General features: G+C 47.5%; 1 protein-coding gene across 11 annotated transcripts in view; it reads left to right on the top strand.

Moving 5' to 3' along the window:
• map7d1a (MAP7 domain containing 1a) overlaps positions 1–15,000 on the top strand; it is a 93,376-nt gene that overhangs the window by 77,931 nt on the left and 445 nt on the right. For all 11 annotated transcript variants that reach the window (XM_063199122.1, XM_063199114.1, XM_063199121.1 and 8 more), the window contains 4 exons: positions 1,158–1,233; positions 4,153–4,228; positions 6,200–6,435; positions 13,361–15,000. The exon at positions 13,361–15,000 is cut by the window's right edge and continues 445 nt beyond it. In XM_063199122.1, coding sequence (XP_063055192.1) covers positions 1,158–1,233; positions 4,153–4,228; positions 6,200–6,435; positions 13,361–13,371 — 399 coding nt within the window. In that variant the 3' untranslated portion in view covers positions 13,372–15,000. The remainder of the gene's footprint in view (positions 1–1,157; positions 1,234–4,152; positions 4,229–6,199; positions 6,436–13,360) is intronic.

Raw genomic sequence — 15,000 nt, 5'->3', positions numbered from 1 at the left:
AATTTTAAATGGGTATACTGAAGCCCCTAAAATTTAGAAGTGGGTATACTCCTTATACCTGCGTTCTACGTAGACTACACCACTGCTCTGTATCATTGCTGTGCATATTGCATTGGAGACAGCAGCTCAGTCAGCAGCATCAACACTTCTCAGAGCTGCACCAGACACTTCAGTTGCTCTACTGCTGTTCATTGCTCTGCATACTGCATTGGAGACCATGTACATCCACTCAGCTCAACTCAGCTCAACTCACTGCTCAGCTCAGCAGCAATAGAACCTCTCACAGTTAAGCCAAAGCAGAAGCTAGCACTTCAGTTGCTGTGCTGCTTATCATTACTCTATAGTCTATACTGCATTGGAGACTGGGTACCTCAGCTCAGCTCAGCTCAGTTCAGTGGTCAGATCTGCAGAATCAGCAGCACACAGCTTAGACTAATTAGAAACACTTCAGTTGCCTTCCTTCTTTTCATTACTGTACTCTGTGTATGGCGTTGGAGACAATGTAGCCAGAGAGAGTAGAGAGAGAGAGGTTCCATTGGCCCATTGTTTCCGGGTTCTATTATTGCAAGGGGGAGGGGGGGGAAATCCCCCTTTAGGTAGACCTAGGCAGACCTAAGGACTGTTCTATTCAATGCTAGGAGCATTATGACACGCCCCTTTAGGCAGACCGGAACCTGGTCATGTTAGATGCCCATAGCAACCTATTACATTGTCATATCTCTATATACTTAAAGAATCTCTGATGTAGCTCTGCAGCATCTAAACTTTGCAGCTTAGCCTGAATAGATACACGTGTTGCTGTCCTGCTTTTCATTACAGTGGAGACAATGTACTAGCTCCCCACTCGGCAGCACCTATACGTCTCACAGCTTCAACCAGCCAGAATAGAAACACTTCACTTGCTGTCTTTACAGCTTAGAGAGAAGTGAAAGACTCTACTGCATTTCAAGTGATGTACTAACAATCCTACTGAGTTCATTCCTTGGTTTGCCTTGGGAAGAATAAAGTGCTGTTTATTTTATACTCTACTTACCACTAGACCAGGCGCACTACAGGCTTCTCTGCTGTGATGCACATACAGAATGTTGAATGTATTGCTGATTTGGGATCAGGTAGTCAAATGTCTCTGTTCTTCTCTGTGTCCTCACCCGTGCCAGCCGAAGGATGCCAAGCCCTCCTCGCCACCACAGGTGAATGGCAAAGATGCCAAACCAGACCCAGAGAGCACCAAAGGTGAGGAGCACACACACGCACGCACACACACACACACTATCTGATCTGTTTTTTCATGTCGGGATGGCAGAAGTGCAATTGCTCAACTCTAGGCCTCCAATTATCCTGGTCATTCTGATAAAGTCAACACTTATTATTTTGTGGTATTTGCCAAATGTCCATCAAACTTATTTAGTTGACTTTGCCGTAATCCCCTTCTGGTGCCTAGTCCCAGGGTCTAAGTGGCCTTACTGAGGCGTGAATGCTGCCCTGGGCTATGTGGAGAAGGAAGAAAGCAAAAAAATACTCTCTCACATGGCATGTGTGCGTTCCTAAAATGTCAGGCGTGCAAGCTTTATGCTTTATTTTTAGATAGCAAATGTTTTTTAAAGGAGCAATTTCATGGCCTGTCATTTTAGTTGGGTTTCTTTTTAGTCTGCTTTGTCCCCAAGGCCAGTGCAGCTCCTGTGATGTCCTTTTTTATTATGTTATGATCATATTTTTTCACCAATGTCCTTTGGTATGTCCTAACTGGCTAACAGGTTACAGCACTTGTGGAGGGAATATATGTAAACAGTTTTGATCTTGCATTGGTCTACCCAACAGTGCCTTAGGAAGAGACTCTGCAGAGGACTCTCTTCACTGCTCTTTCTCTCTCTAACTCTATCTCTCTCTCTCTCTCTCTCTCTCTCTCTCTCTCTCTCTCTCTCTCTCTCTCTCTCTCTCTCTCTCTCTCTCTCTCTCTCTCTCTCATAACAAAACGGTTTCATCTCCCTTCTCTTTCTCTCTCTCTCTAGTCTGTTGGATGTTCTTTCTCACAATTTAACTCTCTCCATCTACTGTAGCTCTCTCCCTCTCTCTCTCTCACACACACTCTCTCGCTCTCTCACTCTGTCTAGCTCTCTCTCACTCTCTCTCTCACACACACCCTCACTCTCTCACTCTGTCTAGCTCTCTTTCCACCTCCATCTGGTATCTTCCTTTGGGATCAATAAAGTATTTATACTCTGCGACTAGTCCTTCATTATCTCTCTATTCCCCTATTCTTTCCATTTTAATATTGTTCCCTTCCCTAAAGTATATCCCTCCTTTTTTGTCTTTCTTTTTCTTGCATTACCTAAATGCCACTCATCTTCTTATACAATGAACGATTGTGCCCTCTCCAAGTCACACTTTCTCACTTCTTTTCACTCTTGTATTACTTCCCTCCTCCACCTGGTACCTTTGTTTTTCCTTCGAGACCAATAAAGTTACTACTCCACTCTACTACTAATCTCTCCTCATCTCTCTAGTCTCTTCTTTTTCCATCTGAATATCCTTCTCTCCTCTGGTCTGCCTTCTTTTACGTCTTTCCTCCTCCCCCTCTGTCTCTCTGAGTCTTAACATTCACTGAGCTTCTTTTACAATGAATCAGCACTTTTCCAGAGCCACGGCCCATGGAGGCATTCCCCTTCTGACTCACAGGGGAGCCGTGGCCCGAATCGTCTTGTCAGACCTCAGAATTAGTGTGCTTGCGTGTGTGTGTGTACTGTATATGTGAGTATGTGCTAAATAGAGTCTGTGGTTCTGTTCAGGAGCCAAGGGTACAGTACGCGTGCCAACCTCCAACTGGAGAGCCGCCATTAGCAGGAAGAGAGCGATCAGTATTCAGTATTCCTTGCAACAGCTTTTCTCTCCCCACTGTGAGGGGACTATCTCTCTTCATTTATTTTTCCATTGGTTTCTCAGTGTGTGCCAGTCTGTCTGTCTGTCTGTCTGTCTGTCTGTCTGTCTGTCTGTCTGTCTGCCTGTCTGTCTGCAGCTCTTCCTCCTGCTCTCAGCTGTCTTCAGCCACTACATTTACACGTGAGAGCCACAGTTTAGTATGGCCAAGAAAGAAAATTATATCAAACAGGAGAATCTTAAGCCAAAAGAAACAGAAATCGTCTTTGTGTCTACAGACATGAGTCACACATGAGTCTTTCTCTTTCTCTTTCTCTTTCTCTTTCTCTCTTTCTCTTTCTCTCTCTCTCTCTCTCTCTCTCTCTCTCTCTCTCTCTCTCTGTCACTCTGTTTCTTTTCTCTGTCTCTCTCTCTCTCTCTCTCTCTCTCTCTCTCTCTCTCTCTCTCTCTCTCTCCTTGGTAGTCTCTGTGTTTAGGTGCCCGAGTGTCTGTGGTAAGGGACTTTGCCTGGCATATACAATGTGTGGTAGTCAACTCCAGCAAGACCCAGAGGAGGTAGTGCCAGGTTGTTGGCATGGCCCAAGCCCAGGTCCCACCAAAGCAATGGGGGTTTGCTCTCTCGTGCGTCTCCCCAGCCAGTGGTGGGTCGAGGTTGTTGGGTTTGGGGAAGGGGGAAGTTTGGGTGAAATGAGCTTTAGACACACACACACACACACACAGACACATAAAATGTCAAAACAGAGAGAGAACACACAGTCTCTGTAAGACTGAAATCAAAGACAGACCAGGCAGACGAGCACTGACGGACGCACTACGGGTAAAACCTTAAAGCCAACTTTTAATCCTGATTTTAAATGAAAGCGAACAGTGGGACTTGTAAGGTGCCTCTGTTGAAAGTGGGCTTTGTGTACTTCAGCCTGGCAAACCTCTGGTGTGTGTTTGTCTCTGTCTGTGTGTGTGTCTGGCTTAGGCCTTGCACCCTGGGCTTCAATCTGTTGCCCAGTGCCAGACCTATCGGCAGCTAGCAATATGCATGCACAAAGCACTGTCTGTCCATCTCTGTGTCTGTCTGAGGGCTGCCATGTGCTCTTGCCAGGTCCCTGTCCTTGGCATTTACACTATAAAAGACTTGTGTTGTGTTACTAGACCTGTTTGTCATTAAATGCTACTTCTCTATTGCTCTATGGCTCCATTCATTCAACGTGTTATTTTCCTTCTTTCTTTTTTTGTTCTTTCTTTCTTCCTTCCTGTCTTTCTGTCTTTCTCTGTCCACTGCAGCTGAGGAGTACCAGCCGAGTGCAGTGGTGACTCAGCAGCAGGAGAAGGAGAAGGATCCCCTGGGCTCCATGGACAGGTAAACACCACACCACATTTCACCACACCATACCACACCGCACTCACACTCAATCAAAACACCTGAGTAAAACGACTCACTTCCTGCAGAGAAATAGTTGTGTGTATGTGCATGCGTCTGTGCACGTTTGTGTGCAGGTCCATGTGCAAACTGAGTATGCGTGTGTACCTGGGTGTTCTCTGTGTGTGTGTGTGTGTGTCCTGGAACTGCACACATCAAACCACAGCAAGCACACACACACACACACACACACACACACACACACACACACACACACACACACACACACACACACACACACACACACACACACACACACACACACACACACACACACCACACACACACACACACACACACATTTACGCACCCACACATAAAAACCCACATCCTCAAAAAAGTTGGGTTTGTGTTCTTCTGAGTCTGTGTGCGTATGCGAGTGTATATGTGTATATGTGTATATTCTGAGTGTATGTGTGTGGGTCCCTTTACTGTCCAAACATGAGTGAGCCAGACCACAATGCTGAGTTTGAGTTCTGTCCGGAATCAAAGGGAGACGAGCCCACTAATCAAGGTCTCTGTGAAGCTCTTTCTCTGTGAAGCGCGTTTGAAACCCCACACAGGCAAAAAGCCTTTCAGACATCGCAAATGTCAAAATTTAGCAGAATTTTGAGCAGATGGAATGAAACTTTCAGAAGCACTCCCATCCTGTGGTTGATAATCCAGTTAATATCTACGTGTATTGAGGATAGGTACATATCTGTATAGACTATGAAATTCTTATCAATTAATTGCAAGGGAGAGTGTTGACACTTTTGGACTAAGGGGTTTTACAGTACATTTCACGGAGCTGACGCTCCTGTCCAGATGTACAGTAGTTGTGTGTGTGTGTGTGCGTGTGCGTGTTCATGTGTTAGAGACAGACGGACAGTGGAATCATTATCATTTTTGGACTACGGGGTTTTACAGTACATTTCACTGAGCTGACGTTCTTCCCCAGATGTACAGTAGCAGCAATTGTTGTTCAGCTATGCCGGGAAACTCCCCCTGGAGCAGTGAGGGGTCAGATGCCCCTCTGTCATGGGGATGGGGATGCCTGCTGCCAGCCTTGTTTAGGTAGCCCCCTACCCACATGTTTCCTACTGGTGCAGGATTTGAACCTATGACCCCATCGGTCCTTACCACAGCGGCACCATGTGCCTCCCATTTCCATAGAACACTGTAATGCATGGTAATATGTAGTCATGTGCATAAGGAGCCTGCAGTCATGGATGCGGATGCAGGAAAGCATTGATCCCTCAGTCCTCTTCCGACGTTCTTTCTACAGGATGTGAACCCACAACCTTTTGGTCCTCACCACAGTTGCTCATACACTATCCCATTTCCATAGAACACTGATGCATGGTAATAAACAGTCATGGATGGTGACGCAGGAGACTGCAGTCATGGACGGGGATGCAGGAGAGCATTGGTTCCTCACTTCTCTCCCGATATTCTGTCTACAGGATGTGAACCTAAAACCTTTTTGCTCCTCACACCAGTTGTTCATACACCATGCCTCCCATTTCCACAGAGCACTAATGCATAATAGAGTAGTAGAGTATCATTTATTAATCCCGAGGGGTAATGAGCTGCCATTTGCAACCACTGTCATATTCTTCAGTTTTATGTGGAATTATTGTGCAAGGGACTTTCATTTCAACATGTGTGCCAGGCCTTTTAAGCGAATGACTGTACAGTTCCAAAAATGGCAAAATTTACAGTATTCTCGGGCGCTTTGTCATTCTATCAAAATCGTGTGACTAATTACTCACAGATCCAAAAAAAAAAAGAGTCAGGATTGATTACTCACCCTCCTGGCTCAGAGAGTTTATTTTCCTTTGTCCTCCCATTTCTGTTCATATTTGTTGTCCAAAAGTGTTTCGCAATGGGGCCTTATTGCTTTGTGTGTGTGTCTGTGCGTGTGTGTAGTTCTTCAGTGGTGAATGGGGTGCAGTCCGCCAAGCACGAGAACGGCCTGTCAGTCAAGGGAGGCGACGCCACCCACTTTGAGGAGATCATCCAGCTAGCCAATCACTGCGACAGCAACGGCAGCAGCGGGCGGGACAACTCGGCGAGTGACATTCCTGGCGAGCCAATCATGGCCTTTGAGAGCGGCGACAGCTTCCTGAAGAAGGCGGCCCCAATGAAGCCCCAGCATGTTGCAGGTGACTAGCGATCAAGACACTAAACCAGGGGTGGGGAACCTTTTTCATTCAAGGGGCCACTTCAAATTCATCCGAGGGCCATAAAAGTCCTCTGAGGGCAGTAATATGAGCACAAACCAGGATCTCCCCCGCACTTTAGGCCTATATTGAAGGTAGTCCCAACCTCTAGGTCTCCTGAACATAACTTAGTTGTAGATTAATTGTAGATTGTAAGATTGTTAGAGATTGTTAGACAAAATATGTCATATTTCATGTGGGGCTGCATTACATTATAATTACATCAGGGGCCGAATAAGATGGCCTCAAAGGCCGCAAAGGGCCCTCGAGACATAGGTTCCCCACCCCTGCACTAACTGGTCACATTTGGTTCAGATTACCCACAGCAGCTGAGAATAACAAATTGATTGGAAAAGTTGCCAATTCAGCTCGATTTGTTATATTGGGTGTCAGATGCAGAAAACTTTGCAAACAATAGTGTTGTGCAATTACCAGAAAGGTCACTCGGTCACCATTAAATTAGCCAATAAACTGTTGCACAGCTGCCAATTGGCTTGTCCCCACTACACACCACACTAATGACAGCTGTACCGTAGGTCAGTGTTTCTCAACAGGGGTGCCGGGGCACCTTGGGGTGCCGCGGGCCCCCCTCAGGGGTGCCGCGGAAACGTGGTTGATAAATAAATTATGTAATATATAATACATATTTGTCTAAATTGATAAGTTAATGCTAGTCAGTGGAATCTTTCATCTGCCATACGCACAATAAAGTAAGTATTGGTCGCCCCAGTCAGCTGTAACTTCGAGCGTAGGTCGAGTGACGTCTCTAAATGTGTTACTTTTCTTAGCTTGTGTGGTATCGGATGCGATGCCATGTTACGGCTTGTTGGTTTGGGGTGCCTTGACATTTTTCAAAAAAAGGTTGAGAAACACTGACCTACGGTACAGCTGTCATTAGTGTGGTGTATAGAGGGCCCCGGCACCCCTGTTAAGAAACGCTGCCGTAGGTCACGGGTTCAGAGAGTAACTAACGTACTGCCGATGAAGACACTCACATGCTTAAACATCAAAGCTGGTTCAGATTAACTTAAGTTGCTGAGAATGTCAAAATGATTTCAAAAGTGTCCCATTCGGCTATTCAGCAGTTTGTTATATTGGACTTTATTTGAATAATATAAGTGCCATCACAAAGATGTGGATTCGGTCACAGAACGGTCGCCTTCAGTGCTTTTTACAATGAGTTAGTGGCATCAACTTTGCGGCAGGGATTTTACTCCTTGACCCTCGGATGGCATCTTCTGCTTACTGAGTAATCGAGTGGAACATGTAGGGCACCGGTAATGCCCAGCTTAGCCAGGATTCAGGTTGGCGTTCAGCGCCTTGGAATTGTTCACGAAAAGTAACATAAACTCTCTTGTGAAGTCTATAATATTAAACTCTGCTTGTCAATTGGGATCCCTCCCCATAAAAAAATCCTCCTCCAGTACTCTGTCCTGGGTCTCCCTGCCGTTTATTTTCCCTCAGTCACTCATGACTGCACAACTGGTCTTGGAGCCGATCTGGGCTTGGGACAGAGCCGCTGTGGCAGAGAGAGGCGCCAGACACAGGCCAGCTCCGGGTCACGTCCAACTATACCCGACCCCCCTCCTCTCCAACCCTCCCTCTGCAATACTGTTACTGCGTTCCCTTGGTGTCCAACTATCACCCCTCCCACACTGCTCCGCTGCTCTGCTGTCCAACACTCCCACGCACTCCCACACTTCTCTCCCCACTGTCCTCTCTCTCCACCCTTTTCCTCTACCTCCTCCCCTCTCTCCCTCCCACCCTACCTCTTCTGCTCTTTCTGATCACCCCTCTAAAATCCATCTCTTCCATTTCCCAGGTTCCCTTTCCCACTCTCTCCTATGCTCCCTCCATGCCCTCACCCACACCTAACTGCATAGCTTTGACCAATGCTGGTGTGGTGTCCTACACTCCCATGCACTCCCACCCTTTTATCCTCTCTTCACCCCCACTGCTCGCCACCCCTCCAAAATCTATCCCCTCCATTTCCAACTCCCCTTCCCTCTCTCTCTCTCTTCTCAGCTCCCTCCATGCCCCTACCCACCACTATCTGCTTATCAGCTACTGCTGCTGTTCTGGTGTCCAAACCCTTATGTAACTTTAAGACACTCCTGGTATGAAGTTGCGGCAATAACCTGCAAAAAGGGAGCGTTGAGGGAGCGAGTGCGGGAGGTATGATCGAGTGAGTCAAGGAGGGGGTAAAGAAAAATGGAGGCCAGATAGAGAAACATGGGCAGAACAAATGTCTTGCAGGAGTCCGTAGCGTAACGTTAGCGCCGTTAAGGCTTCTGGACTCTCCGGGGCTGTCCAGAGGTGCGTAAATCATAAAAGGGCCGAGAGTGATCGCGGGCCAGCTGTTTTTGGTCGGAGTCCGAGCGGAGCGGAGCGCCATGCTGGATGCCTGTGGAGCATGTCCACATGCTGCCAGAGAAGGGGGTAGAGAGGGAGGTGAGGAGAGAGAACTCTGATGGCAAATTTATAGCAGAGTGGCTGAGGGGGGGAGAGAGCGAGCAAGTGAGAGCGAGAGAGTGTGAGAGAGAGAGAGAGAGAGAGAGGGAGAAAGAAAGAGAGATTGAGTGAGTAATTCTGGGATGTGGTGTGCTATTGATGTGCTATAAATTTGCTTTCAGAGTCTACTGTGGCAGCCATGTTGAATACCAATGGATTATATGAGCGACAGAAAGGGCTAGAAATAGAGTGACAGAGAAAGATGATGGGGAAGGGGCCGAGATAGATCGAGGAAGAGGAGGAGGAGGGAGGGAGGAGGGGAGAGAGAATGAGAACTCTGATTGCAAATTTATAGCACGTTGATGGCACACAGCATCCCAGAGTCTACTGAGCAGCCATGTTGAATGTCTTTGGATTAAAGAGAGAGAGAGAGCGAGAGAGAGAGAACTCAAATTTATAGCACGTTGATAGCACACCACATCCCAGTCGACTGGGCAGCCATGTTGAATGCTAGCGGATTATAAGAGAAAAAGAGATACTATAGAGAGCGAGCGAGAAGTGATAGCAAATTTATAGTATGTTGATGGCACACCACAGCTCAGTCTACTGGGCAACCATATGTTGAATGACTGTGGATTATTAAGCGACAGAGATGAGGATGGATGGAGAGAGAGTGATGGGGGAGGCAGAGGGGAAGGGAGGGGGGGGAGGAGCATACTGATGGCACATCACAGCTCATCACTCTACTGAAGTCGCCAAGCAGGAGCCATGTTTATAGCCTGCTTTCATATCACTGGGCTCTGATACAGGGAGAGAGAGGTGGGGGGGAGGGAGAGAGGGAGAGACAGACAGAGAGACTAAGTGAGCATGTGTGGGACTATGGGAGGGGGGCGGGGGTACATCATCTAGCCATGTGTATCATATTTGGGGAAAGGAACACTAGGTGCCAATAAACATTTCAAAAATATCACACACACACACACACACACCCGCACCCGAACCCGCACCCGCACCCGCACCCGCACCTCAACTCTTAATACTAACTGGCACTAGTCTTGGCACAGACAGGGGGCACACAGCCTTGGTTCCTACATGCCCCTCAGCAGTGGCATGGCAGTAAGGTCACCAACAGGTGGTAGCAAGGTTTACATGGTATTATATGGTCAGGTTTATGAGAGACCACCATCCGTGAAGGAGTTGGAGGAGGGAGGGTGGCTCCTGCCGTACGGAGACAGCTTGGCAAGGTGAGGGTAAAGGGCTCTGCATACTTCACGTGCGCACTTTGTCGCATTTGGCGCGAGAACCATTGAAATGTGGCAGACCATTCACAGTCAAAAGCGCCATTAACAGGCATTCGCTTGCATTTTCGGAAGTGTGTCCTCTGCTGTTCATGAGAGAAACGGCAGTATCTTTTGCAACTCGCAGCGTGAGTTCTACGGATGTATAAAATAGAAAGCCAAACACGGCTGCTGTAGGGCTACTGAACGTCTGACTTGTGACTTACCACAATGAAACATAGATTTTTGTTGTAGCCTACATTGCCAGATCATTCCAACACCATGTGAGAGCATTGTTCTGGCTGCAGAATTTATAAATAGATCGCCAAACACAACGTGCTTCTGAACAAAGTAAACAATTGTTTCACTGAACAACATTTAAGGGGAGAAGATAAAATAACTTTCAAGATACATTTTCGTCAAAATGATGCAGGGTCAATTTTGTAGTAGCCTGCAGTAGCTGTAGCCTCTCTTCGCAACTCCTGCTTTGTCTGCCTACCTGCATGGTCGCTGGTGGCGCACGCCAAGTTACAAAAAATGTGGGGTGCACGAACTTGCGCTGCGCCAGGGGCGTGTGACGTCATTTTGAGCGCACGCCATCGTCGCGAGTGAGGTATGAAGGAGGTTAGCGCCAGTCACGCTAAGTATGAATCCGCCTTAAGAGACGGGGGTGAGAGGTAGAGAGAGGGAGAGGGAGAAAGTGGACGAGGCAGAGAGCAGGAGAGTGCGAGATGGAGAAAGCATGGACAGGGGTAAGAGTGGGAGGTTTAAGAGGTGAGTGTGCAGTGGAAATGCCTGCTTGTGCGTGTGTGTGCGTGTGTGTGGCGTGTGTGTGCCTAAGAACTTAAGGGAAGGGCAAGGGTCGAGGTGTGGTGTGGATGGCGCTTCTGGACCCCCTGACAGCTTGAATGGCTGCATCGCGGCCTCCTGCTAAGACAGCTGCATTCTGGGAAGGGTGGCGAAGAACTGACCCTAAGACTACAGCAAGCTCTAGCTCAGCCCTCGAAACAGGATACCAAACACACACACACACACACACACACACACACACACACACACACACACACACACACACACACACACACACACACACACACACACACACACACACACACACCACACACACTTGCCCAACCACAAGCCCCTTACTTTCACCTGGCATAATCTCACGTAGAGCTAAGCCTCCTGCTGGAAGCAGGGTCAGCAATACTCCACACACACACACACACACACACACACACACACACACACACACACACACACACACACACACACACACACACACACACACACACACACACACATTTGCTTGAAGACAGCGGTCGTAAATCACTATTAAAGCAAACAGAAGGGGTCAGGCCCTCTTGCCCTGTGATCCATATGGGGATTTAGCACAGCAGTATTGCTTAATCAGCCCCATTAGGCCCTGGTGTACATACACACACTCAAATGCATACACACATACTCCTGTGCGTGCTCACACACAGACACTCGCACACACACACACACACACACACACACACACACACACACACACACACACACACACACACACACACACACACACACACACACACACACACACACACACACACACACTCGCACACACACGTCACACACACACACACACACCTACACATTCATAGGCACTCATACTATCACGGACACACACACACGTGTATACACACACACGCACGCACACACACACACACTCGCACACATTCATACGCACTCACACAAACGCACTTACACAAACGCATACACACACATACTGTACGCACTTACACAAACACATACACACACAAACACATACACGCACACATTTCTACACACTCATACAATAACACACACGCACGCACACACACACTTCGTCTTACTCACACACACACACACACACACACACACACACACACACACACACACACACACACACACACACACACACAAACGCACTTTTACACATGCACATACACACCCACACATACACATACTGGCACACATTCATACGCACTCATACAAACACAAACACACATACACACACACAGACAAACGCACTTATACACATACACACACGCGCGTGCACACATACGCGCACGCGCGCGCGCACACACACACACACACACACACACACACACACACACACACACACACACACACAATACGAGCACATATCTAATGCTAATGCTGGTAAGCCCTCTGGCTTCATGACCCTGTATGGCGATCCGCTGGTGCGTCAGAGCGCAGCCTTATAAAATGAAGCGGTATGCCGATTATACGATGTAACCCCATCACTGGCTCCATGCTGGGTTCTGATAGACCAGGGAGCCAAGGCAGAGCCGAGTTGAGCTCTCGACCCCCGGTGCGGGTGGGCGGGCGTGCGGTTGGGCACGTACCGTACTGTACGACAGGTGTGTGCGTCCATCTAGACTGAACTGGATTGGGTGCGGTCGCGGTTGCGGTTTGCGCCAGCCACCATGTGCAAGGTGCCATTTTTACTCGCGTTGGTTCGAGGGTGTTCGGTCACGTTGGGAGATTTTTGCTCACCAGGAAGTTGCTGGGTGATCTTCCTGATACGCCTCAGTCCTCCTCTCTCCTGGCGCCTGATTTTGTTAGTAGAGGCAAAAAAAAACCCCTGTGCTAATCTCCACGTGCGCTATTGAACCGGCACAGTGCACCGGCCTGTGGTCTGTAGGCTGCGAGACTGGCACCATGGCTAGTAAAGTGACCCGATATGCCCTGTAAACGCAGATTGTGTAACGCAGAAGTTGGGAAATGTGACGCTTTGGATTAGAAATGGGAAGGAAGCGAGGGCCGTACCATTTGGTCAGAGGATTTAAGTAGCTTTATCTTTTCACAGTGATTCAAGCGCGAAGTACTACACTATTCAGTGGGTCCTTTAGAGTAGTAACCACTGACTTTGCACCATTTCCTTGACTGCGCCATGCAAGGTCCACACAATCTCCATTAATCCCCCACACACGGTACCACCTTGGCGGTCTCATGGAAAATTGCATGGTATGTGCATAGAAAGGGGAAAAAATAGTGGATACTACTTTATGTAGCATAATTTCCTTACTGTGCAATATGAAATACTAAATGTGTGTTGCGTTTCGTGTTTTTTTTCTTCTGTCTCTCTGCAGAGGTGCTGTGAAGAGGGATGGTTGTCCTACACAGGATCCGGACATGCCCAGGGCCCACCATGCCCGGCCCAGCTCACTCATCTGAGGGGTGGCCTTGATCCCTCTTTCTCGATCTTTCGCTCTCTTCTTTCTCTCTCTCTCTCTCTCTCTCTCTCTCTCTCTCTCTCTCTCTCTCTCTCTCTCTCTCTCTCAATCTCTCTCTCTCTCTGACTTCTTTTCTTCCACCATCTCCGTCTTTCTTTGCCTTTCTTTCTTTCTTTCTTTCTTTCTTTCTTTCGCTCTTGCACTCTTTATTTCTCCCATTCTTTCTTTTGCTCACTCTATCTCTCTCTGAGCACAGCCTGCAGCCCACTGTCCTGTGCCAAATTGTATTATTGCTTTTTACGATTGTACAAAGAATAACAGTGACATTCATCACCTCAGCCCGACCCCCCAGCGTGCTCCCCGAAGCAAAATGTCCGAGAACCACCATGCTCATTGTTGGCACCGAATGCAACCCCCCTCTGAACCAAACGGCTCCCCTACACACACACACACACACACACACACACACACACACACACACACACACACACACACACACACACACACACACACACACACACACACACACACACACACACACACACACACACACACACATTCATATTTAGGCATGGGGCTTAGTGGTGCCATAGTAACTACACACAAACACTACAGCTGATGAGAAGAAAATGTACAGAGCTCACACGTGGACATGGACATACAGCAAATCAGGATATGAGTAGGGAGAGCCCTTCCCCTCTCCTCCCACCATGTGTGAGATTGCACCTTAAAACAGACAAGCAGTGTCATCTTCTAGAAAGCAAAGTGGGGACAAAACACTAGGATCATTAATTGGGGGGAGGTAATGATTTGACGTCAGTTGAAATGCTGTTGTCAGTCCTATTCTACAGTGCTTTTACCTAAAGAGAGAAGAGAACCTCTGGTTGTTTTGATTCTTTTTTTTTAAATGTTTAGTTATTTAACTTTGAAAAGGAAAAAAAAAAACACGAAATGTAACTATGGGGTACCGTTGTTTGTGAATATTGTAAATGGATATCTTGTGTGCTGGACTTCAGAAGAATGTGGTCTAGGATTTAAAAAATGGTCTTTATATTGAGAAAGAGTATGGCTTGCCAACGGCTTATGAAAGGGAGACATGGGTCTGCAATACATCATTTTACTATTCAGAAGGCCTTCATTGGACTGACAGTGTGGTCGAAAGAAAAGAAAACGTATTGTTAACTGGCCAACACTTGTTGCCACTTCACTTTTTTTCTCTTTTTTGGTATCCGTGCAAGACGCATGAATTGGTGTGACTCCCCCACCCCTTTGCCAAAATTCATGAGCTTGCAACTTATGTTTCTCTAGTGAAAAGTGTTGGTTATTTTTAAAAAAATATATATTGATGAAAATGTTTTTGTTACTTTTTTGGTGTGCAACAACTAGCAAAGAATTTCATGTTCCTTTCCCCCTGCCATGATCACAAAGTGCTTGCCGAGACGCCCAATAGGGCCATCCGCCACCCAGCAACCACCCAACGCTACAGCAGTATACCGTAGCTAAAAGAGCCTCGCCGTCTACCATCACCATCTTTTCTCTCTCTCTCCAAGAGGACG

This window comes from Engraulis encrasicolus, chromosome 5, assembly GCF_034702125.1.
Source record: "Engraulis encrasicolus isolate BLACKSEA-1 chromosome 5, IST_EnEncr_1.0, whole genome shotgun sequence".
NCBI classification, from domain to species: Eukaryota; Metazoa; Chordata; class Actinopteri; order Clupeiformes; family Engraulidae; genus Engraulis; species Engraulis encrasicolus.
This window is presented reverse-complemented; position numbering and strand designations above follow the sequence as displayed.